Genomic DNA, 24,996 nt, shown 5'->3' on the forward strand with positions numbered 1-24,996 from the left:
GTGGGACTTGATCCCAGGACCCCAGGATCACATCCTGAGCTGAAGGCAGACTCTCAACTACTGAACCACTCAGGCATCCCTGTTTTATAGTTTTTAGAACACAGTTCTTTCACTTTCTTGGTTAAGTTTATTCCTAGGGACTTTACTTTTTTGGGTGCACCTGTAAATGAGGTTTTTTTTTTTTTTTTTTTTAATTCCTCATTCAGCTACTTCATTATTTGTGTATAGAAATGCAGTGGGGAAAAAAAGAAATGCAGTGGATTTCTGTATATTAATTTTGTATCCTGTGGCTCTACTGAATTCATTTATCAATTCTAGTAGGTTTTTTTTTTTTTTTTTGGTGGAGTATGTAGGGTTTTGTATGTATAGTATCATATCATCTGCAAATAGTAATAGTTTTACTTCTTCCTTACCAATGTGGATGTCTTTTATTTTTCTTGTCTGATAGGTCTGGCTAGGACTTCCAGTGTCATGTTGAATAAAAGTGTTACGAGTGGACATCTTGTCTTGTTCCTGATCTTAGAAGAAAAGCTTTCAGGCTTTCATGGTTGACTATGTTGTGACATTTATTTTTTATTTTTAAAAAATTTATTTATTTGAGGCGGGAAGGGCAGAGAGAGTGAGAGAGAATCCCAAGCAGCCTCCCCATTGAGCTCAGAGCCCAATGCAGAGCTTGGTCTCAAGACCCGGAGATCATGACGAGCCAAAATTAAGAATCGGACACTTAACCCCCTGAGCAACCCAGGCACCCTCATATGTTGTGTGGAGATGTATTCTCTTTAAATCTATACTGTTGGGTGGTTTTTCTTTTTTTTATCATGAATAGGTGTTATGCTTTATTAGGTTCTTTTTCTGCATCTATTGAAATGATAGTATGATTTATATCTTTTCTCTTGTTAATGTGATATATTGATTGATGAATAGGAGTATGAATTCGAATTATGAATTCATGAATTATGAATAAATCCCATTTGATCATGGTGAATGAGTTTTTAGATGTATTCTTGGGTTCAGCGTGCTAATATTTTGTTGAGGATATTTGCATCTATGTTCATCAGAGATATTGGCCTGTAGTATTATTTTTGGTAGTGCTTTTATCTGCTTTTGGTATCAGGGTAATGCTGGCCTCCTAGAATAATTTCCCTCCTCTTCTATGTTTTGGAATAGTTTGAGAAGTATAGGTGTTAACTCTCCTTTAAATATGGGGGGGGGGGAATCCCTGGGTGGCGCAGCGGTTTGGCACCTGCCTTTGGCCCAGGGCGCGGTCCTGGGGACCCGAGATCGAGTCCCACGTCGGGCTCCTGGTGCATGGAGCCTGCTTCTCCCTCTGCCTGTGTCTCTGCCTCTCTCTTTCTCTGTGTGTGACTATCATAAATAAAAATTAAAAAAAAAAAATATGGGGGGGGGGGGAGGAAGAGGCACAGGGAGAGGAGAGAGAATCTTAAGCAAACTCCATGCCCAGCGCAGATCTCAAAACCCTGAGATCATGACCTAAGCCGAAATCAAGAGTTGGACACTTGACCAACTGAGCCACCCAGTGATTCAGTTTCATTGCTAGTAATCAGTCTGTTTAGGGAACGCCTGGGTAGCTCAGTGGTTGAGCATCTGCCTTTGACATCTGCCTTTGGCTTGGGTCGTGATCCCAGGGTCCAGGGATCCCCTACAGGGAGGCTGCTTCTCCTCTGCCTATGCCTCTGCCTCTCTGTGTCTTTCATGAATAAATTAATGAAATCTTAAAAAAAAAAAAAATCAGTCTGTTCAAATTTTCTATTTCTTCCACATTCAGTTCTGGCAGTTTATGTGTTTCTACAAATTCACCAATTTCTTCTGGGTTGTGCAAATTGTCAGGATAAAAATTTTCACTATTCTCTATAATCCTGTGTATGTGATGTTGGTTATTATTTTTCCTTCCTCATTTCTGTTTTTATTTATTTGGTCCTCTCTTTTTTTCTTGGTGAGTCTGGCTTACCGTTTATCGCTTTTATCAAAGAACCTGCTCCTGGATTTATTGATCTGTTCTATTGGTTTTTTTTAGTTCGTTTCATTTTTTCCTGCTTTAATCTTTATCATTTCCTTTCTTGCGCTGACTTTGAAGAGCTTCATATATCTTGATACTCTGTTATCAGGTGCATGTATGTTTTTAATCATTAGACTTATTTAGTGGGTTGGTCATATTATTAAAAAATACTATTTCTGGTACTTCTTTGTTTTAAAGTATATTTTGTCTGATATTGGTATAATAATTCTAGCTTTTTTGTGGTTGCTGTTGCATTGTTTTCCTGTCAATTTACTTTTACTTTCTATATTTGTGTCACAAACATGTCCCCTGTATTCAACGAATAGTTGGATCTTTTTTTTAAATCATAGTTTAATCTTTTTTTTCAACCTTTGATTTTTTATTGGATTTTTAATCCATTTACATTTGATATATCTTTTAAAAGATTTATTTATTCATGAGAGAGAAGAAGGCAGAGACATAGGCATAGGGTGGAGGAGGCTCTCTGCAGGGAGCCCGATGCGGAACTCTATCCCAGATCCAGGGATCACACCATGAGCCAAAGGCAGATGAAGGTGGCTCAACTGCTGAGCCACCCAGGCATCCCCACATTTAATGTTGATGATTTATATCTGCTGTTAATTTTCTGTTCTCTGTATGTATTTTATAATGTAGAACTTTAATTTCATTGCTGACCTTTTTTTCACTATATGTCTTTGAGTGTTTTTTTGAGTGGTTGCTCTAGGGTTTACCAAATACTGTTGACTCTTGAGCAGCATGGGGGTTAGAGTTACTGACCCCCACACAGTTTAAAATCTGCCTATAAACTTTTGATTCCCCAACACTTAACTACTCATAGCCTACTCTTGACTGGAAGCTTTATTGATAACCTAGTCAACAAACACATAGTTTGTCTATATATTATATATCATATTCTTACAGTAAAGTAAGCTAGAGGAAAAAATGTTAATAAAAAAAACATAAGGAAGAGAAACACATTTACAGTAGGATACCTGTATTTGCTAAAAAAAAAATCTGCATATATGTGGACCTGGCCCATGGACGGTGATAATTCTACAACTCAGGAGCAGCATCCACTAGGCAGGCCTTTGGGTAGCAGCAATAGCCTAGAGAAGCTGTACCAGCTACCTGCAGATGTACCACCAGCCTGTGGCCATCCACAACAGTGGCCACATGTGAGTGCGTTGGCATCTGGGACACCAGAGGCCTGGGGCACAGTTGTGGGGAAGAGTTTATGCCCGGCCCAGGAGAGGCATTGAGGCCCAAGGCTGCTCCCTGTACAGCACCGTTCCTACCTTTTGGGTGGATTTCTTGGCTTGGGCCTGGCCTCTCTCCTGCCAGCCCTGGACACTCAGTCCAGCCACCTCATAATCATAAGCACATGTGGTGACCTGCAGCCCTACGTAGTCCTGGGGCTCCCTGAGGGCTGCTGACAGCCTTAGCTGGCCTCTTCTGCTACTCAGAGGGCAGTAGGTGGGACCTTTGCTTCAGATACCTTCAGTTTGGTCCCATGAAGACTGGGGTGGGCAGTTGTAAATAAATGTCTTAAGTCTTTTGCTGTCAGCTCTTAAAGATCCACGTATAAGTGGACTTGGGTAGTTCAAACCCATGTTGTTAAAGAATCAGCTCTACATCTTATCACCTTTAGATTCATATCTGTTTAGTTCCAATAAAATATAGAATCTATGCTGCCATATAATTTGATTCCCATTTTCACCTTTCAGTGGTATTGCTGTTACGCATATTGGATTTATTAATGTTACCCAACTGTGTGTTATAAATTACTACTTTAGCATCCATAGTAATTTTCTTAGCCCATGACAGCTTTGCTCCCACTCTCTCTGTGCCATTACTGAGAAACATGTTGCACTTATATTACATTGTGTCATAAACTGTAATACATTATATAGCATCATTTGATCCAATTGTTTTTAAAATCAATTAAGAAAATAAAGAATTAAAAAAATGCATATTTACCTTTATTGTGTTTATTTACTTTCAGCCTAAAGAACTTTTGGTAGTATTTTTTTAAGTTGGGTTTGCTGTCAACAAAATCTCTCAATTTTTGGTTATCTGGCAGTCTTTTTTCACCTTCCTTTTTTTTTTTTTTTTTTTTTAATTTTAAGTAGGCTCTGCATCGACCATGGGGCTTGAATTCATAACGCTGAGATCAAGAGTCATGCTCTACCAACTGAGACAACCAGTGCCCCTTCACCTTCATTTTTGATCAGTAACTTTCCTCAGTATAAGATTTTCGGCTAACCATTTTTTCATTCAGCACTTTATATGTGTTATCCCGCTACCCTCTTGCTTCTGTTATTTCTGCTAGGAGCCAGCTACTAATCTCATGGAGATCCCCTTGTAAGTGACTCGTTCCTGTTGTTTCTTTTAAAGGTTTCTCATTGTCTTTTACATTCATCAGTTTAACTCTGACGCGTCCACCCGTGGTTCTCTTTATGTTTATCTTACATGGAGTTCTTGGAGCTTCCTGCATGTTTAGGCTATTGTTTTTCAATACATTTGGGAAGCCTTTTGGCTATTCTTTCCTTGAATTTCTTGTTTGTTTGTTTTCTTTCTTCCCTCTCCTTCCAGTAGATATTCCATTTATGTGTGTATGCGTGCATTTCATTGTGTCCCATATTCCTCTCGGGTTTTCTAATTTTTCCCCCCTTTGGGGCTTTTGTAATGTCTATTCATCTATCTGAGTTTTCTTTCTTTTTATCTTTGTTGACATTCTCTATTTGAAACAGATTGTCCTCCTACTTTCCTTTATTTCCTTAGACATACTTCTTTTTAGTTCTGTGAACATGTAATAGCTACTTTAAAGTCTGTTCAGTATGACATTTGGTCACAGGCAGTCTTTGTTGCCTGTTTTTTTCCTGTTGTATGGCTTATCCTTTTCTGCTTTTCTGTATACCTAGTAGGTTTTTGTCGCTGCAGAGCATTTTAGGTAATACACTGTAGCACTTCCCAGTACTGGTGTGCGACTCTCTCCCTTCTCATTCCAGGGCTTGTTATATGTTCCTAGTTTAGTTACTGGCTAGATTATTATAGTGAAATGTGTTTCTTTCCCGCTGTGTTAAGCCTTGACCTTGTCTTTAGGGAGGTACGGTTTGGGGTATGCCTATAGCCACCCTGAGATGACTATGGTACAGGTAGGGCTCTTTCCCACTTTCTTTGATCACACCTAGCAGTTAAACTCCACTAATTATGGCCCATTGCTCTGTTGTTTTTAACAGTGCCTTGGGGTATAAATTTCTCTACAGGCTAATCCAGTCAAACTGGTTCCTTCCAGGGATTAGTTTCTGAGATTAATATTGGGTATTTGTTCCAACTTTTAAAGCGGGGGGGGGGGGGGGGGGGGGGGGTTCCTCCAAGCTGTCTAACCTCCCGGATTCTCTCCTACAAACTAGCTGGCTCAAGGAAATCTAACTAGGGGAATCCAAAACTGAGTTCTGAGTTTGCTATTTGACTTCAACAGTGGGAACTTTCTTTGTAGAGGAACCTCAGGTAGGATTCACAATTTTTCTAGTGCTGCTGTTAAATACTAGGCAGGCTTAAACAGAAATGTGTCTACTTGGCCATTACTAACAGTAGTGGTTTCTGCCTCATGTTTGAAGAGACAGAGAACCTTCTAACATTGACTAGAACAGTAGGTTGTGAAATTCATTTTGAGGGAGTTTACGTTAAAACCCGTGGAGTATATTTTTATACAGGCTCACTATCTGTTTGTGCTCTTTACTTTTTAAAATATCTTCTTTATCTTACTTGATTCCTTGGCACTTTTATCACAAATAGGATAATTTCTCAAACTGCCTATTTGGGATATATATGCCTGCTTTTCCATGAAGTAGAGGAGGAGTGGGCTTCCCGCTGGGCATAGCTACCTTTACTGCCAGCCTTCTGGGTAGGTGTGCTCCTTGTTCCTCTGGGAAACTGCCAAGCAGCTGGGGTACTATGCTACCTTTCCTCCTCAAGCCTCCTGTCTTGCTTCATCCCTGGGGGGCCTGAGTGGTAAGGGAGGGAGGATGCAGAGGGCTGACCCTCCTGGGTTAGTGCTGCTGGTGCTGCTGGATCATCCAGAGGCTGTCCCTGAGTCCCCCCCTTTTTTTTTTTTAAAGAGTTTATTTATTTATTCATGAGAGACACACACAGAGAGAGGCAGAGACATAGGCAGAGAGAGAAGCAGGCTCCATGCTGGGAGCCCGATGTGGGACTTGATCCCAGTACTCCAGGATCACGCCCCTGGGCCAAAGGCAGGTGCTCAACCACTAAGCCACCCAGGCGTCCCTGTCCCTGAGTCCCTTTCTGGGCCTGGAGCCCTCTTGTGTTTTCACACTTCTTGGCAGGAGAGCTCCTCTGCATGTTTTAGGCTGACAGATGTACTAGTTTTCCACATTTCCAGGTACCCCTTATGATTTCTCAGCCACAGCGGATTCTGGTTTTCTATCACATATTCACAGTTGTAGGTATTTGTTTGTTATTGTGGTTTGGGTTAGAAAGGAACAGCTGCAGTGTATGCTCAGTCTATCATTTGGAAAATTCAGAAGAGGGGATCCCTGGGTGGCACAGTGGTTTGGCGCCTGCCTTTGGCCCAGGGCGCAATCCTGGAGACCCGGGATCGAATCCCACGTCGGGCTCCCGGTGCATGGAGCCTGCTTCTCCCTCTGCCTATGTCTCTGCCCCTCTCTCTCTCTCTCTCTCTCTTTCTCTCTCTGTGTGTGTGACTATCATAAATAAATAAAAAATTAAAAAAATATTTTAAAAAATTCAGAAGATAATCCAAAGGTATTTGAAATGAATTGGTTTTGGGGTTCAGAATAGCTCTCCTTTTTTCTGCCCTTTGATTGATAAAGAACTCTCTTTAAGCCAGTGAGAGACATCTGGGCATTCTCTTTGGCAAGGCTCTTGAGGGGACTGAGTATCAAAATCTACTCTTTATTGAACATCAAAATCTACTCTTGAAGAAAGAAACTCTAAATTTATATAATTTGTATGTTGAATATATCTACAGTAATTCTGAGAGGAAAATATATTCACAATCAGTTTGGAAATGCCTGGAATGCTCTCCCCCCCCCCCCAAAAAAAAACCTAGCACCCCCCCTCCCCCAAGCATCCTGACCCCTCATGCCTCCCTGCTCCATGCTACACTTTCTAGGTAGTGTAAATAGAAATTCTCATGCAGGTACACTCAGCATTCATTGAGGAGCTGCAGTATGCCTAGTGGTGTACTATGGACTAAGGGCAGAGGTTAGCAAGCTAATGACCTCCTGTTTTTGTCCATAAGTTATATCGGAACACAGTCATACCCATTCATAGCCATATTGTTTATGGCTGCTTTCCTGCTATAAAAGCAGGTATGAGTTGTTGCAACTGATATCATATGGCAACAAATTAAAATATTTTTTACCCGACTTCCTGGGCAGCATAAAGACATGAGTCTTGGTTCTTCTGAGTGTGGTGTCTTGCTTTGTGCAGAGAAAGGAAAGTGTGGACTTTGGAGTATAGAGGTTAGATGGAGAGGCAGAGAGCCTCTTGCCTTCTTAGAATTTGTTTTTGATTCTTGGGGGGAGAGCTTTTCAGGTTGTCTTCTTTTTCAGTAGATACCACCAAAATTGACCTCTTGCTTTCCGTATGCTTTTTATCCTATTCACTGCTTCTGATCAAGCCCCCTTTCCCTGGTAACACAAGCATATTTGTACAGAGCATTCTCTGAAAGCTGCTTCCTTGTTCTGCCCTTAAATACCTGATACTCTTTTCTCCCAATCATAAATGTACATTGAAATGCTGTCTCATTTCTTTCCCTCTCTCAGAGATGATAACCATGGTCATGAAACCATTCCTTAGCTTTTTCTCTGTGCTTTCACTGTGTATATTCTCAGCCCTGAATGATACTGTTATTATTTTGTCTGTTTTATAACTTACTGTAAGTGGTATGTGTTCTTCTGAAGCTGGTGGTGTTTGGTTTTGTTTGTTGTTTGTCTGGTTTTGGCTCAGCAATATATTTGTGACCGTCCTACACTAGTTCTTTGACTGACTTGTGTCTGGCATTCTGGTATATGGACATGCACAGTTTATTAATACATTTTGTGGGCTCCTTTTTTCCCCCTAGTTAAGTTGACCTTTCATTTTTATTTATTTTAATAGTCTTACTGAGATGTAATTGATATGCCATAAAGTTCACCTGTTGCGACGCCTGGGTAGTCACCCAGTCAGTGGTTGAGTGTCTGCCTTCAGCCCAGGGCATGATCCTGGAGTCCCAGGATTGAGTCCCACCTCAGGCTCCCTGCATGGAGCCTGCTTCTCTCTCTGCCTATGTGTCTGCCTCTCTTGCTCTGTGTCTCTCATGAATGAATAAATAAAATCTAAAAAAAAAAAGTTCACCTGTTTAAAGTGTACAATTCAGTGGCTTGTATACAGTTGTACAATAGTCACCATTACCTAATTTTAGAACATTTTTTATCACTCCCAAAAGAAATGTTGTACCTATTTGTATTCATATCCTATCTCCCTTACTCCTGCCCCCAGATTGAAACTCATCTGTTTATCTGTATGGATTTATCTATTCTGGATTTTTCATATAAATGGGATCTTCTGTGGGTTTTTTGTGACTGGCTTTCATTTAGAATGTTTTTGAGGCTCATCCATGGGTATATGATAGCTTTTGGGTTCACAGTTTTTTGCTGTTACAAATGATGCTTTATATGCTTTATGTGTGTTAGGGAACTTTTTTTTATGACTTACAAACAGTAAAAATTTGATCTTCTAACCATTCACTGAAGTTCTGGAAGGTAATATTCATTACAAAAATAAAATCGAGGGGCACCTGGATGGCTTAGTCCATTAATGTTTGTACCTTTGGCTGGGGTCATGATCCCAGGGTCCTGGGATGGAGCCCCATGTCCAGCACCCTATTCATCGGGCAGTCCATTTCTGCCTCTCCCTCTGCCCCTATATCAACTTTGTGTGTGTGCATAAGCACATATATGCTCTTTCTCTCTCTCTCAAAGAAATAAAATCTTAAAAAAAGGAAAAACAACCTAGGGATACCTGGGTGGCTCAGTCAGTTAAGTGTCTGCCTTCCACTCAGGTCATGATCTGAGGGTCCTAGGATCAAGACCCACATCCAGCTTCCTGCTTAGCAGGGAGCCTGCCTCCTTCTCCCTCTGCCTCTCCTCCTGGCTTATGCATGCACCTGTGCAGTCTATCCCCCTCCCCCCAGTAGATAAATAAAATCATTGTTTAAAAATGCAACGGAGGGATCCCTGGGTGGCGCAGCGGTTTGGCGCCTGCCTTTGGCCCAGGGCGCGATCCTGGAGACCTGGGATCGAATCCCACGTCGGGCTCTCGGTGCATGGAGCCTGCTTCTCCCTCTGCCTGTGTCTCTGCCTCTCTCTCTCTCTGTATGACTATCATAAAAAAAAAAAATTAAAAAAAAATAAAAATGCAACCGAAAATACAGTTGAGTGCCTCCAGTATTGAGTAAGGCATAGTCCTTATATTTTTAAGAACTTGAAATGTATTTGGGCTAAAACGACAAATTATAAAGTCATGGAAGTACTACAAGTGAATAAGCACAATTCTGAAGAAATGCAGGAAAAGGAGCAGTTTTCTGAGATATGTGTACAAAGAGTTATAAAATGAATGACATTTGATCTCAGTCTCTAGACTATAGAAAATTCATAAGGTTTCAGGAAGTGGGTGTTGGCAGGAAAGCAGAAGGAGAAACAGTCTGTAGGGGCATTGGGAGGCGGAAGAGAGTTTTCCAGGAACTTGGAAGAGACGGGATGATGTATGGTGGCTAATAAGGGTTCAGGCTGATTGGTCTTTACCTGGGAAGCATTGAAAAAATTAGAAAGATTAAGATGTAGCCACGTTTGTATTTTATTTTTTTAAATATTTTATTCATGAGAGGGACAGAGATGCAGAAACATAGGCAGAGGGAGAAGGAGGCTCCCCATCCCTGATGTAGGACTCGATTCCAGAACCCTGAAATCACGACTTGAGCCAAAGGCAGATGTTCAGCCACTGAGCCACTCAGGTGCCCCCACATTTGTATTTTAGAAAGAAAACTCTTGACCGCATGTGGGGTTGGCTGGAGACAGGAGAGTCTAGGGGTGGGGCAGTCCACATGAGGGCTGTCCCCATCCTTGAGGTGAGTGATGATACAGTGATGGTCATGGCAATGGGCTGAGAGGAAATGGAGAGACCTTTTTCAGATTATCTGACTTAACCGATAATGGGTGGGGGCACAGGGAAGAATTCTAAGATGACTCCCAGGGTTTCTCACTTGGACAGCTGAATGCTTTGAGAATTCGATAAATAACCCTCACATAGTTGAGATTAACTTGTGTCAGAAGCTCTCCACTTTCCACAGGTAAAATATCTGTGTCAGTTTGCTTTAAGGAGTAAAGTAGCTTCCTGTCATTTAAAGATGACTTAAAGTGTTTCATTTCCAATTCAGAAGTGAAACAGGTTCATACTGAGCCTCGAAGATGTTAATTTTAGACTTGAACAAACTATTATCATCTACTTCCTCATAGCCAAAAGAATGCAATGGTGTAAAGATTCCTGTTGATGCCAGTAAACCAAATCCAAATGATGTGGAGTTTGATAATCTATATTTGGATATGAATGGAATCATCCATCCCTGTACTCATCCTGAAGACAAGTACGTAACCCATTTTTGTTACTGATAGCAGACGTTACAGAGGAGTACTGTATCCTGTTATGTTGTTTGTTTGTCCTTGTAGACCAGCACCAAAAAATGAGGATGAAATGATGGTTGCAATTTTTGAGTACATTGACAGACTTTTCAATATTGTAAGACCAAGACGACTTCTCTACATGGCAATAGATGGAGTGGTAAGTGCTAAAAAAGTTAACTTAGAATCCTCTGTTTTTGTTTTTGCTGTGTTCTGAGTGTCTTGAGTGCAAGTCAGCTAAATAACAAAAAATGTCGACTTTGGTGACCTTGAGAGAGGCAGACTGATCATTCATTCATTCATTCATTTCTTGTACCTTTTTTGTGCCGGATACTGTGAGCTACTGAGGATAATGGTGACCGCCCTTTCTTTTGAAGGCTTACCACTAATGGGACAGAGATAAATGAACAAGTTTAGTTATTTGTGGGCTTTATAGGTACTAGATAACACATGCAGGGTGCTGAGGGAAGAGAATCAATACTACTAAGGGAGTTAGGAGATAGGAGGTAATTTTTGTCCCATTTCTTGAAGCATAAAGAACAACAGGAGATTGGTGAGCAGTGGAGGGGGATGATGGAATAGTTAGGAATAGGAAAGATGTTCCAGGTTTCTCATATGGGCCCATGCCTTTGACCATACTGACACATTTGGGCAATTACAGGTGTTTTAGATTGGAAAGGGAAGGTAGAGCAATGGCTTGAGAAGGCTTTATTACCATCTTCAGGAGTTTGGATTTTCTCCTGTAGGCAGTAAGTAGTCCTCAGAATGCTTTAAGAGGGCAATAGCTTACTGACCTAGGATAGGATGGTGTGTTAGCTGTCGATGAGCTTAGCTTATAAATGACCAGCAAACTATATATTAGTATTCAAGGAAATTTAAGGTAAGTCATAACCATAAAATTTATGTACAAATAGATTCACTTTCTTTTTAGATTAAGTCATCCTAGTGGCTAATGAAATGATTTGAAAATCTAGAGATTTTGGGTCCAAGAAGATTAACTTTTTTCTGAGGTTCTCTTTATGCAATGAAAAATTACTTAGGGGATGCCCGGGTGGCTCAGCGGTTGAGCGCATGCCTTCCGCCCAGGGCGCGATGTTGGAGTCCCGGGATTGAGTCCCACATCGGGCTCCCTGTGAGTAGCCTGCTTCTCCCTATGCCTGTGTCTCTGCCTCATTCTCTGTCTCTCATGAATAAATAAAATCTTTAAAAAATAAAATAAAATTCATACCCTTTCAAAAAAAAGAAAAATTACTTAGCTACTTGATAGCTTGGTAAAGTGCAGTGAAGAATAGAGGGAACAGAAATATCTTACTTGGGGCATATTCTAATTCACATTAGTGAAAGTTCTTGAAGAAAATCTGTCACTTTTGTCCAGTGTGCCCTTACTCCTAAATCAAGTATATAAACTGTAAGCATACCTGTATGAATGTATGTATGCTCAGGTCTGTAACACTTTTTTGTTGAAATATAAATGTAGATCAGAGAACTTGGTATTTGAAAGAGTTAGGTTAGGTGGCCTCATTTTATAGGAAAGGGAATTATTTAAAGATAATTTAAAACAGATTGTTTTATGTAAACAGGATACTTAAGAGTCCCTTTCAGCCCCAAAACTCAGTTGAGGAATTTCAAAACCTTAGAATCCAGTTTACTTCATTCATGCTTATCCAGTGATTTTAAGTTCTATTTGGTCAAAGTGATTCAAAAGTATTTTCATTTAAAACCTTGTTCCCTTTCTACCTGCTTTGCCTTATTGTAGAGACAGAGTGGTTATTGTGGAAAGTACAAAATAGAAGTGCCTTGAAGTCCTACAGATTAAGAAGTCATTTTCTTTTGCTAAATTTATGGGGCCTGGTAGATCCCATTTGGAGACCATCCTTACTTTTAGGCATGGACATCAGGTCTTCCTGATCCTAGTTCTGTAGTAGTAACTATTCATTGCGTGCTGGCACCGTAGCCCAGTAGAAATGACATTGGGTTGTGGGCACTGCAGTATTAAATGGCTTTTTAGGGTCTTTGTCGATTTGACGTGTCACTCATTACTTGCTTGAGGTCAGCTTTAAGTTCTTGATCCAAATTTAAGTTCTCAGGATTTACTGTCTGTCATGAAAGGATTATTTAGGTATATTACTTTTCCATTTTAGTGTACTATTTTTATAAGAACAACTGATTGAAAATAATGTACAGATTTTGTTACACATATTTTGAATAGTATTATGTGACTATGAAATGTTTTCAGGCACCACGTGCCAAAATGAATCAGCAGCGTTCCAGGAGGTTCAGAGCATCAAAAGAAGGAATGGAAGCAGCAGTGGAGAAGCAGCGAGTCAGGGAAGAAATACTGGCAAAAGGTAAAGAATGTGCATCTTGAGGTTGGACTTCTTATGAGATGTAAACAGAATGGCGGGGAGAAGTGTCAACTATCTTTTGCAGTAGGTGTGGTTTTAATTTAATGAGGATCCAGAATATCCAAGGAAAATTTATGTTCACTGTCAGAAAGTGGTATCCTTCATTCCCACTAACAAGCTTGTTTCTTTTCCTAACTCTGTAGGAAAAGGGAAATGGGAATAAAAGGAGGAATTCTGATAGGGAGAGCAGATTCTCAACCTCTTTTCTTTTCTTCTTTCCTTCCTTCCTTCCTTCCTTCCTTCCTTCCTTCCTTCCTTCCTTCCTCCCTCCCTCCCTCCCTCCCTCCCTCCCTCCCTTCCTCCCTTCCTCCCTTTCCAACCCCTCTCAAGGGAAGCACAGCTCTTAAGCTAACTTTGATGTCTCTGTAAAGGAGAAATAACATTGTTTCTCTTTTCTGTGGGGCTCTTAGTGTTCTTTTCTATGAGATGAGGGCTATTAGAATGCTACAGTTCTGTAAACATTTTCCTTACATCAGTCTTGGTAGCTTGTTTAGCTTAGGGTGTTTATTGCTTCCCCTTAGAATTCAGAGATCTGTGAGAGGAGACACAGGATGACGTGATCCATATTTATAGGCTATCACCAAGTCAGACACACTACAGTAGAGGTGGATGCAATAGGCACTGAGGCAGTGAAGTACTCAGGGTACCCTTGATGTGGGGGAGAGGTGGGGTCTGATCATCTTTGCAGTTCCTTAGAGCTTAAAATTCCTGATGGTCACTTAGGTGGAAGTTGATGAAGTCTCAAAAGGGAAGTAGGTCAGGGAGTCCAGATACTCAGTGGGACTGGTTTTCTCCCAAGACACCTGTCTGTGAGATAGAGTGTAGTTGTAGCAGGGTAATGTGTTTGGTGTTTTGTTATATAAGTCAGCATGATAGACCAGGAAAGCAGTAATTTATGGACTCAAGATGCTGTACTTTGCATGTAAAAGAGGATAGCTCAGCCCTGCAATTACAGTACATTTTCTGTTGTTTTAATTTGCCAGAAGTGTGCAACTATATAGTTACTTTAGCTGTAGCTTGTAATTAATATGCTTAATCCTGTTTGTACTTATAAAAGATTGTCTTTGATTTTAAAGATGTCTTCTTTCTTAAAGATGTTTGAGATATATTTGTCTTTAAAAAAGCTAATCAGTGAAGTAGAAGACAAATAGGACTTTTATATACCAGCTGATAATTTTCTTATCATATAAAACTGTAATAAACTCAACAGTTTAGGGACACCTGGGAGGCTCAGTCAGTTAAGTGTCTGCCTTGGCTCAGGTCATGATCTCAGGGTCCAGGGATCGAGCTCCGCATCAGGCTCCCTGCTTGGTGGGGAGCCTGCTTGTCCTTCTCCCTCTGCTCCTCCCTTTCCCCTCCCCCTACTCATTCTCAAGTATGCACATGTGCACACTCTCAAATAAAAATCTTTAAAAAAACAACTCTGCACTTTAGTTTTGTTTTTCTAAGGTACCTTTATCTCAGGAATTACAAGATGAGAACTCCTAAGGTGTGTGTGTGTTCTGAGGGCATTATAAAGAATGTCATAATTTTCATATTTCTATGAAATATATAAAAACCATAAAATTTTTAATATACCATGTATTATTTGATGGTCATGCTAAAGCTTATATTAAATTGGAGAGAACAAATCTTATTTTCTTCCCCAAAGAGGTGGGAAGAAAATTTGTTCTTCAGGTGACAGTGTTTCGCTTTCTTTTGTATTTGAACTTTTTTTTTATTATTCTGGCTTAATACTAGGTAATTTTTTATGGGAAGAACAAAACATTGACTCTCTTTCCTCTAGGTGGCTTTCTTCCTCCAGAAGAAATAAAAGAAAGATTTGATAGCAACTGTATTACACCAGTAAGTAGTCTCATACTTTGCCAGCTATTGCTAACTCTTAAATGGTAGGTTAATTTATTTCTTGGTATCATTTTAGGGAACTGAGTTCATGGACAATCTTGCTAAATGCCTTCGCTATTACATAGCTGATCGTTTAAATAATGACCCTGGGTGGAAAAACTTGACAGTAAGTTTCACATTTTGATACTTCAGAGATAAGGGTGATCATTTTAGGCTGTACTTTGATATGACTGATATTCTTTGTCCTTTTATTCCCCCCCCATAAAATGCTAGTTGACTGTCAGAGGAAAGGGAAGCTTCCAGGGTTATTAGAGATGGGATGCCCTGCACGGTCCCTAGACTGCTGAGTTTTCTTTCAAGGCCAATTTTGTCCTCTTATCATCACAATGAAGCTATAAAATGGGACCCATGATTTAAAAAAAAAAAAAAAAATATATATATATATTGTTTTTAAAATATACTTATATATATGTAATAATGGGTGTATAGGAAAGCAGTTTTTAAATAAAAATTTTTGTTGTTAGAAATCAAAATAGACCAAGATTAAAGTCCTGGGGCTGCCTTGAAAGAATAGCTGTGTTCTAAGTATTCAAGTAAAATTTAAGGGAACCTTTATCTAATTTTAAATTCGAAGCTTATTTTGTTACAAACTAGATATTATATTTATACTATATTTATAATACTATGTTATACTGTATTTATAATATAAATATAAATTATATTTAATGGGTATCTTTTACTGATTACTCCCAGGACTTAGTGTGGTTTGGGGCTGTATCCTTGGGTAACAGTGAGATTATAGAAACTTATGAACTGATTAGTTCTTATGCTGGCTAAATTTGACTGAAACATTTTTTTCTATTCCTGTAGTAAGCTAACAAGGGAAATAATTTTGGTGTTTAACACATATATGCGTTATGAAAGATTTCCAATTAATAACACTGTCTTAATTGAATTATCCCAACTTATTTTAAGCTATTCAGTTTTGGTTTTTGTGCTAGAAAATTGGGGATAAGTTGAAAGTATTAAAAACTCTTTTCTAGGTTATTTTATCTGATGCTAGTGCTCCTGGTGAAGGAGAACATAAAATCATGGATTATATTAGAAGGCAAAGAGGTAAAACTTCCTTATAAATATTTTATTATATGTTCTATTAAAAAAGATAAGCTATTGTATAGAAAATATTTGGTAAAATGTGATACTTCTGTGGTATAAAATACATTTATATACATATGGTGTATCTTTTCCCCCTCTTTAGCCCAGCCTAACCATGACCCAAACACTCATCATTGCTTATGTGGAGCAGATGGTAAGTTTCTTTTTTGGGATTGGATTCTCTTGGGTTAAACCATAGCAAGTAAATGGGTTGGTGTGTTGTAATGGATTATCCCTGGTTGCCTGGAAATTCTAATATGTCTTGCTCATTTTATGTTTGAGGAGGAAGTGATATTAAGTTTAATCTGTAATTAATATTCATCTATCTTACATTTTTAAAATACTTTTCCACCTTTTGATATTGCTGCACATACCTTTAAAATGGAGGATTTTCCCAGGGTGTTGACTCTTGAATGGTAGTCTATAATTTGTGCCCATGTGTCTGGAGGACAACTTGTTGCCTAAGAACTAAGAAGTTTAGGCTTTTTGGTTATACCCCCTCTGTTTTGTGCTTGTTTGGGCTTTTTTTTTGTTTTGGTGTCTTGTGTTACAGTGGTGTCCTTTATTGTTGGTTGTGGTAGGGTCTTCTCTAAGTACTCACTGTTCATTGTTTTATTGTTGTTGGTTGATAGCTGATCTCATTATGCTCGGCCTTGCTACACATGAACCCAACTTTACCATCATTAGAGAAGAATTCAAACCAAACAAACCCAAACCATGTGGTCTTTGTAATCAATTTGGACATGAGGTCAAGGACTGTGAAGGTTTGCCAAGAGAAAAGAAGGGAAAGGTAAGAACTTTGAAATGGTAGTTCCCTCATTTAAAATTTTTCTATTTTGAGCAGCCCCAGTGGCTTAGTGGTTTAGAGCCGCCTTCAGCCTAGGGTGTGATCCTGGAGACCCAGGATCAAATCCCATGTCAGGCTTCCTGCGTGGAGCCTGCTTCTCTCTCTGCCTATGTCTCTCTGTCTCTCTCTCTCTAATAAATAAAATCTTAAAATAAAATAAAAAAAAATTTTTAAATTTTATTTCTTGTTATAATCAAATATATATACCACACAGTAAACTGTTTTAATCATTTTTAAGTTATAGTTCAATGACATTAAGTATATTCAGGTTACTTCATTTTTAGAATGGATAAAGAGAAGACTGTATTTTATTAGATTCTTAAGAACCTACTTTGTTACCCCTCAAGGAATGTATCTTTCAAAGCTCTTTAAAGTGAACACATACTCAGAAACATGCATGCACTTAGTCTTTCTACTCCACTTTTTCTTTTCTTTTTTCTTTTTTTTTCTTTTTTTCTTTTTATTTATTTATGATAGTCACAGAGAGAGAGAGAGACAGAGAGAGGCAGAGACATAGGCAGAGGGAGAAGCAGGCTCCATGCACCGGGAGCCCGATGTGGGATTCGATCCCGGGTCTCCAGGATCGTGCCCTGGGCCAAAGGCAAGCGCCGAACCACTGCGCCACCCAGGGATCCCCTCTCCACTTTTTCTAATAGCTTATGTCTACATGAGGCTTAGGTCTCCTAGTTAATAATATCTCTTGCACATGCTTTGTTTGTAGAAGTATTTGTTTCAAATGGTTATTTTTCTTAACTGTAAATCAAATATATTAATCTGCTTGATACTTTTAAGTTACTCCTAGTTCCTACATATTTGGGGTTCACTTATATTCAGCCCCCTCTGAACAGGTTTTCATCTGATATAAGAATATGGTGCCTCTTTAAAAAACATGCTGAGTGGGGGGGGGGGGGGAAGGTAAAAAATATACTGTTGGAAGAGTCTAGAAGTCTATATCATGAAATTTAATATTGACCGGATGTAGGTCAGGGGTTGGCAAACTACAGCCCTCCAGATTTGGCCAATGACTAAGAATGGTATTTATATTTTTAAAGAATTGTAAAAACAAAGTGAGACATGAAAGAATATGCAGCAGATACCGTATGTGTCTCCAGCAGGCTAAAATGTTTACTTTCTGGCCTTTTGCAAAAAACATTTGCTGAAACCTGGTCTAGGTGTGATTGAGATTATGGATAATTTTTTATTTTTAAAATGGTTTGAGGAGTTCTTTTTTTTTTAATACTTGTAATATTAAAATGGATCTTGCTTTAGATGAAGCCATGATATTTATTTAGTTGGAAAAAGTTACAGGATTTAGAGTAGACTTGTTTAATCTTGACTGCCCTTTCCTGCAGCATGATGAACTTGCAGATAGTCTTCCCTGTGCAGAAGGAGAATTTATCTTCCTTCGTCTTAATGTTCTTCGGGAGGTATGTAGCAATAAACATCGGAATCAGTGCTCTAAAGCAGGGTGGGTTTTGATAGCTCTAATGGAAGCATTCCTTTTTGGTTTATAGTATTTGGAAAGAGAGCTCACTATGGCCAGTCTACCGTTCACGTTCGATGTTGAGAGGAGTATTGATGACTGGGTCTTCATGTGCTTCTTTGTGGGAAATGACTTCCTTCCTCACCTGCCATCATTAGAAATTAGGTATGTGTGTTTGTATGGGTTTTCAGACCTGTGTTTTAGCCTTCTTGCCTTTACAGTGCATACTGGTCCTAATGCGTAATGTTTGTCTCCTGGTGGCAGGGAAGGTGCAATTGACCGTTTGGTTAACATATACAAAAATGTGGTACACAAAACTGGGGTAAGTTCACTCTTGAATAATTTCAAAACAGAAGTATTTGCTTTTATAAGAAGATCATTTTACATGTATTTTATCACTTACAGGGTTACCTTACAGAAAGTGGTTATGTCAATCTGCAAAGAGTACAGATGATCATGTTAGCAGTTGGTGAAGTTGAGGATAGCATTTTTAAAAAGAGAAAGGATGATGAGGTAAAGTGTTTCTATTGCAGTAGCTAAATTGCTCCTGTCTCTAATAGGCTGTGATGATCCTGTGATTGTACTTTTAACCTCTCTGAGTGCATTGTTATATCATTATAGTATATCAAACACCAATGTAATCATGAGTGGTCAGTGCTTTGATTATTTTTTAAAGGTGATGCTTGCTGTGTGGAACTGTGTATATTGCACATTGTGTGAGTTGCATTGTAATTTTTTTCTCTCTTCATAATCTTAATTAAGATAAAAATCCAAATACCTGTCTAATCAGTAGGCTATGAAATGAGGGTGCCAAGGCTAGATGAATGTTGGGATTGAACTCGTTGCTGCCCTATTTTACAGGAAATATTTATGTCCTGGAGGACAGTTTAAGACTTAGGAACTCCCTACTCTGGTAGTAGAGTATAGGGGGTAAGTGTTGAATTGCATCAGCCAAGGTGTAAAGGATTACAACTTTGAGTAAGAAACTTATATATGAGAGAAAGAAATAAAAAAAAAAACAAAGCACTTGGAAATTGATTACATATGATAGGATGAGTGCTTAGGTGAGAAGTCCAGGTTTCTGACTTGGGCAGTGCCATTCACTGAGATAACAAGCACTTGGGGTAGGGCATGTTGGGGTGGGGAGAAGGTGGAAACTGAGTTTCATTTTGGAGACACTAAGTTTGAGGGGCTATATAGGACTGGAGAGGAGAAAGTCCGTGAAGCAGTTAGATGGATTTGTGTAAAAGCTCAGGGCAAAGTCTTTTGAAAGGAGATTTGAGAACCATTAGTAGAAGGGAGGTACTTCAAGTTGTGAATGTCCCTGGGAGGCTGTATGGAGTGAAAGTGCCTCCAACACAAACCTTGAGACACGTGGACATTTAAGGAGAGAGAAAGGAGCTAGTTGTAGAGAGATGGGAGGAAATCCCTAAAGAGAAGGAGAAGCCATTGGTGCTGTCTGAGGGGTCAGAGCCAGATGGACAGGCTCCTAGTCTGTGGCCAGAGGTTCAGAGGCTCTGGGGACTCAGTAGAGCAGAAGGGCAGCAGCCTGGAGGCAAAGCAGGTTGGAGAGTGATTTGGGGGGAGTGTCAAGGGAGGCAAGCAGTGAGTAAAATTACAGATAGTGGCTTCTTAGAGATTGAAGGAGATCCTTTCAGAAACTAATCTTACAACAATTCATATGCCTATTTTGAGCAAATAGCAATATATAATGTCGCTACAATGCTTCATGACCTCCTTATAGAATAAAATAAGTCATCGTATCTGACAAGTTTTTATATTTTCTTCAGCTTTGTGTACTATAGCTAGTGTGTTCTCTTTCTTAGAGGTTTTGGTACAATTTTATATAACAGAGTGAATGACCTATAAGCATTCTTTCCAGAGCCTTTGGTACGTGGTAATCCACAGTGGTGGCAAGAATTTTTCATGTGTAAGGTTCAAATAACAGAACTAACTTTGGGATCAAATGTCTACCAGGATAGCCATTTTGAACTAAGTCTTCAACAATTCTAGGTGAAGTGGAGTTGGCTACACTTGACATGCTTCCATTTATGCTTAAGAAAAAAACTATATGTATGTACTATGTACTTGTTACAAAAACCTTATATTAGAACAACTTTTTTTATGTGGCTTTAGCAGACACTCTGTACTAATAAATATTGGTGATATTTGGCATTAGAGCAGGATGTATTGGATTTGGCAGGTACCAAAGTGCTTCAGATTTAAGTAATATGGTTTCTAACTGGACTAGCAGAGAGGGCATTCATTACAAAGCTCTTCTTGGATCTTTTTTGGTGTTCTTGGCATATGATGTCCATCAGCAAGGTTGGGCATCGGTGGAAATTTATGAACTCTCAGAAATTCAATATAAAAGTATCCAAGTGTGTGTATTTTCCTGGAAAGTATGTATGTCCAATTTCCTGAAAATTGGCTTTTGACCAATTTTGACCAGCACAAAATAGATGGTTTTTAGAAAAGGAATACTTCGGTATTTGTTACTAAAACTGAGCAGTTGAAGGTGATGCTTTCAATTTATAAGCTTTGATGTTTGCCTTTTACCTTGCAAATATCATTCATTTATTTAGCGCACATTTATTGTTTGTCATGAGCCAGATAGTATTCTGAGTGTCACTGATATTTACCATAAAAAAGCAGACAAAATTCCTGACTTTGTGGAGCTTACATTTTTCCAGAACTGGACAATAAGCACAAAAACGAAGTAAACCATGTACTGTGTTAGAAATTTAAAGCATGTGAGGAAATATCTGGGAAGGTGAAGATGGGGTCATTGCAGTTCTAGAAAAGGTGATTAGAGAAGGCCTTACCAACAGATGACATTAGATAAAGACCTGTGGAGAAATAAACCATGCAGGTGTTTGCAAGAAGAGCATTTCAGGCAGAGAGAATGGCCAGTGTAGAGGCTCTAGGGCATGTACCCAGGATGTTGACTGTTTGAAGGCAAAGATAGAAGCTGAGATCCCAGTTAGGAAGCTCTTTTGCAGCAGTCCAAGGAAGCCGGCATGGTGACAGTGGGGATGACAAGAGGTAGTTGGATTTTGAATATGTTTTGATGGTTGAACCTCTTGGATAATGGATTCAATGCTAGGTTGAGAGAAGGAAAGATAGCAAGAATGACTCAAAGGCTTTTTGTCTAAGAAGTTGAAAAATGGTCTGAACAACTGATGAATAAGACTGGAGATGCAAAGTTGGGGGTGGGGACTCCATTGTGGGCATGTTAAGTTTGAGACACCCAATTGGAGATGCTGAATGGGGAGAGGTCGTGGCTGGAGACTCATCACCATATAGATGGTGTTTAAAGCCATGAGACTAGATGATTACTCTCATGAGAGTAGAGAAGTCCAAGTATTAAAATAGCACAGAGGAACACCATCATTGAGAAGTTGGGGGAGTCATGGAGCAAAGGCATACGGCAACAGTGGAAAAAGAGAACCAGGTGAGTGTAGTGGCTTGAAAGCCAAGTGAAGAGCATGATTCAAGTCTGAAGAGTCCTAGAGAAGGATTGAAAACTGACTAATGGCTTTCACAGTCTGTAGCTCGTTGGTACCCTAGATAAGAAACATTTCATTAAAGATGGAGAGGAAAGCTTGATTAAAGAGTTGGTGGATTTCAAATCTTAGGAGGTTTTAAGGTAGCCATTTACCATATATCCAACATTCAGCTTCTCTTCTGGCAGGAAGTATAAATTTCAGATCTTATTAAGGGTGTTATTTTGTATTTGGCATTACCGACTTAGAAGGGATAGAAGTGACAGCTATAAGGTGGCAGTCACAGTACCTACTGGCCCCTGTTTGGGGCTGTTGTAGGGCTTAGTTGTCGTTCCAGTGCCTTGATGCTCACAGAATCGTGGGCATGGAAGGAATGCTTTCTGGGGCCAGGGAGGCCTTTCAACGGCCAAACAGTGGGAAACAAGATCAATCCCAAATCCTATTTAATTGAAACCGTGACTACATTTTGAAAATGAGTGGAGGGGAATAATCAATGCAGACTTGACCCTTTCCTGTGAATTAAATTGGCTCAGAATGAGCAATGCAGACATCTGAATTTCCTTCCTTTCTTTCATGAGATTGACTTTTTGGAACCTGGGGGTTAGTAGTGTTTGCGTAGAGCCCCACTTCTTTCTTTACCCACTTTGTGCCGTGCATGCTATAGAATTAGAAACTGTCAAACAAGCTCTTTTTAGGTAACAGAAGCTTATTTTTAATTTGTTAATTTTTTTTAAATGGACACTTTGGTTATTAAACTGTATTCAGCTAAAACTTAAGAATTATTTTCTTCTTTGTATCTTCTCCATATTGACAGCCTATTCACTCCCGGGTAAAACCAAGAGTCTTTGTCATAACTCTTGCATTCTTTCCTGAAATGATGTCAAAAATGATCTGAAAAACATTAAGAGGAACAATTATATCTAAACTCCATATTTAGAATGCTTTCTATCCACCTTAAGTTCTGACAAACAGCACTTTAAACACATGGTACATTGCCTAGTTTAATTATGGACCTAGGTTTCTGGGGTCTTCCTTTAAAACTTAAATTGTTTCTCAAATCATTCCTGGTAATGTTTAACTCTGACATTTTTGTGTAATTATTTGACAGAATATGTGGATTTTATACTTTTAGGACAGTTTTAGAAGACGACAGAAAGAAAAAAGAAAGAGAATGAAGGTGAGTTTTAATTAATTTCATAAGATTGGCAATAGCATAAGTTTATCATTTGGAAGATGTTAATTTCAGTAGCTTTATTCCTTATCCACTAGGAGTTGGTTAGGGATATAATGTCAACCCAGCTGCCTTCTTGCCTGGAGAAAGAATGCTAGTGTCAGGTCTTTTTTTTTTAAGATTTTATTTATTTATTCATGGTGGGGGGTTGGGCAGAGACACAGGCAGAGGGAGAAGCAGGCTCCATGCAGGGAGCCTGATGTTGGACTCGATCCTGGGACTCCCAGGATCATGTCCTGGGACAAAGGCAGGTGCTAAACCGCTGAGCCACCCAGGCGTCCCTCAAGTCTTTTTTTAAACTCTAGAGTCTAAAAGGATGTGCTTGGTGGGCGTGGGGTGCTTAGTTAGCTATTTGAATTTTTTTCTGATAATCAGATATTGTTTTTATAATAAAAAAAAGTCTACCCTTTATTTATGTCTTCTTAAAGGTTACTGCATTCTGTCTAAATCTTTCTCAGATTAATCTTCCTGAAACTCCTTTCTTTGTTCAGAAATGACCAGCAACTTTGCAGACCCCCTCAGAGCCCATTTCTGTTTCAGCCTGGCACGCGGAGTGTACTCTGATCTGGTCCAGTTCTGTCTGCCCAGCTTTTATGTGCTGTCTTCTAAATGCACTCCTGAGTCACAGTGTTGCCTGCATTTGCTAGTTCTGAGTGGATTTCAGACTTCATGATTCCCTCACATCTTACTTAGCTTTTCCACCAGGGCTTCCCTTGTGGCCTTGGCCCTAGTGCAGGATAAGCAGTCCTTTCTTTGAACCCTGCTGCTTCTTACTTGTGATATTTGTTTTCTTACCTCATTGCATAATGCTCTATAGTTACTTCTTTAGTTCTTGTTTTCCTTGTCTTCTTTACTGGATTTTAAACTCATAGAATTTAAGGAGCGCTTTTTATTGTTATATTTTATTAGAAGTGAGCAAGTTGGGGAAATGTAGAAGAGAGAAAAGTAGAGTTATTTATTGTTACGGGTAGGTTCAGAACCACTTAGATTGAGAGGGGCGTATCTGCTTTCTGCTTTATGTATTCCTATTTTCCTTCAGTCAGTATCTGTGTAAAAAGTGGGTTCTGTCAGTCAGCCACAACCATAACTATTATAGCTATTACAGCTACAGTATAATTCTAATTAATTGGAAATAAAAAGTTAAATTCTAGCAAGGTGAAGGGTAAATAACAGTGGACTTTCCTAAGTATAAATCAAACTCCTGACTAGTTCTTTAACCTTAATAGTTATATTATTTTTATGCACCTGAAACTGTTTATTGAATATGTTCTGAAATTGTCAGTAAATATAATGGAACAGTTTACTCAGGCTTGAATAGATTCTTTGTATCAGAATAGTATGTTATATGTATGTTTAGAACTATTAAAAAATATTATTATTAAATACTACAGAATATTGTTTACAGGTGAGTTACCATCAATTCAAATTGTGGACAGTCCTGTAAATGCCAACAGAAATTCAGTTCCTCCCTTAAATGCTTACAGTGGGGACTCTATTCCATTGCTTTCTTTTCCTCCTGTCATCTAACTGTATTGTGATTTAATTTTAATTTCTACATTTCTTTCCATTTATGTTAGAGAGATCAACCAGCTTTCTCTCCTGGTGGAATATTAACTCCTCATGCCTTGGGTTCAAGAAATTCTCCAGGTTCTCAAGTAGCCAGTAATCCTAGACAAGCAGCCTATGAAATGAGGATGCAGAATAACTCTGTAAGTGACTGACTTTTATGTACCATTGAAAAGTGACTATCAGAGGTCTCTTGCAGTTGGGCGTGAATTTTGTTAACTTAGCCTGGAGTTGTT

At 39.1% G+C, this 24,996-nt stretch overlaps 1 protein-coding gene across 1 annotated transcript in view; it reads left to right on the forward strand.

Annotated features, from left to right (window-relative positions):
* XRN2 (5'-3' exoribonuclease 2) overlaps positions 1-24,996 on the forward strand; it is an 85,143-nt gene that overhangs the window by 11,097 nt on the left and 49,050 nt on the right. The window contains exons 2-15 of the mRNA XM_026002327.2: positions 10,561-10,688; positions 10,771-10,882; positions 12,959-13,070; positions 14,914-14,972; positions 15,049-15,138; positions 16,016-16,088; positions 16,231-16,281; positions 16,760-16,917; positions 18,327-18,401; positions 18,489-18,622; positions 18,722-18,779; positions 18,863-18,970; positions 23,096-23,140; positions 24,772-24,903. Of these exons, the coding sequence (XP_025858112.1) occupies positions 10,561-10,688; positions 10,771-10,882; positions 12,959-13,070; positions 14,914-14,972; positions 15,049-15,138; positions 16,016-16,088; positions 16,231-16,281; positions 16,760-16,917; positions 18,327-18,401; positions 18,489-18,622; positions 18,722-18,779; positions 18,863-18,970; positions 23,096-23,140; positions 24,772-24,903 (1,335 nt within the window). The remainder of the gene's footprint in view (positions 1-10,560; positions 10,689-10,770; positions 10,883-12,958; positions 13,071-14,913; positions 14,973-15,048; positions 15,139-16,015; positions 16,089-16,230; positions 16,282-16,759; positions 16,918-18,326; positions 18,402-18,488; positions 18,623-18,721; positions 18,780-18,862; positions 18,971-23,095; positions 23,141-24,771; positions 24,904-24,996) is intronic.

Source organism: Vulpes vulpes, chromosome 14 (assembly GCF_048418805.1).
Source record: "Vulpes vulpes isolate BD-2025 chromosome 14, VulVul3, whole genome shotgun sequence".
In the NCBI taxonomy this organism is placed as follows: Eukaryota; Metazoa; Chordata; class Mammalia; order Carnivora; family Canidae; genus Vulpes; species Vulpes vulpes.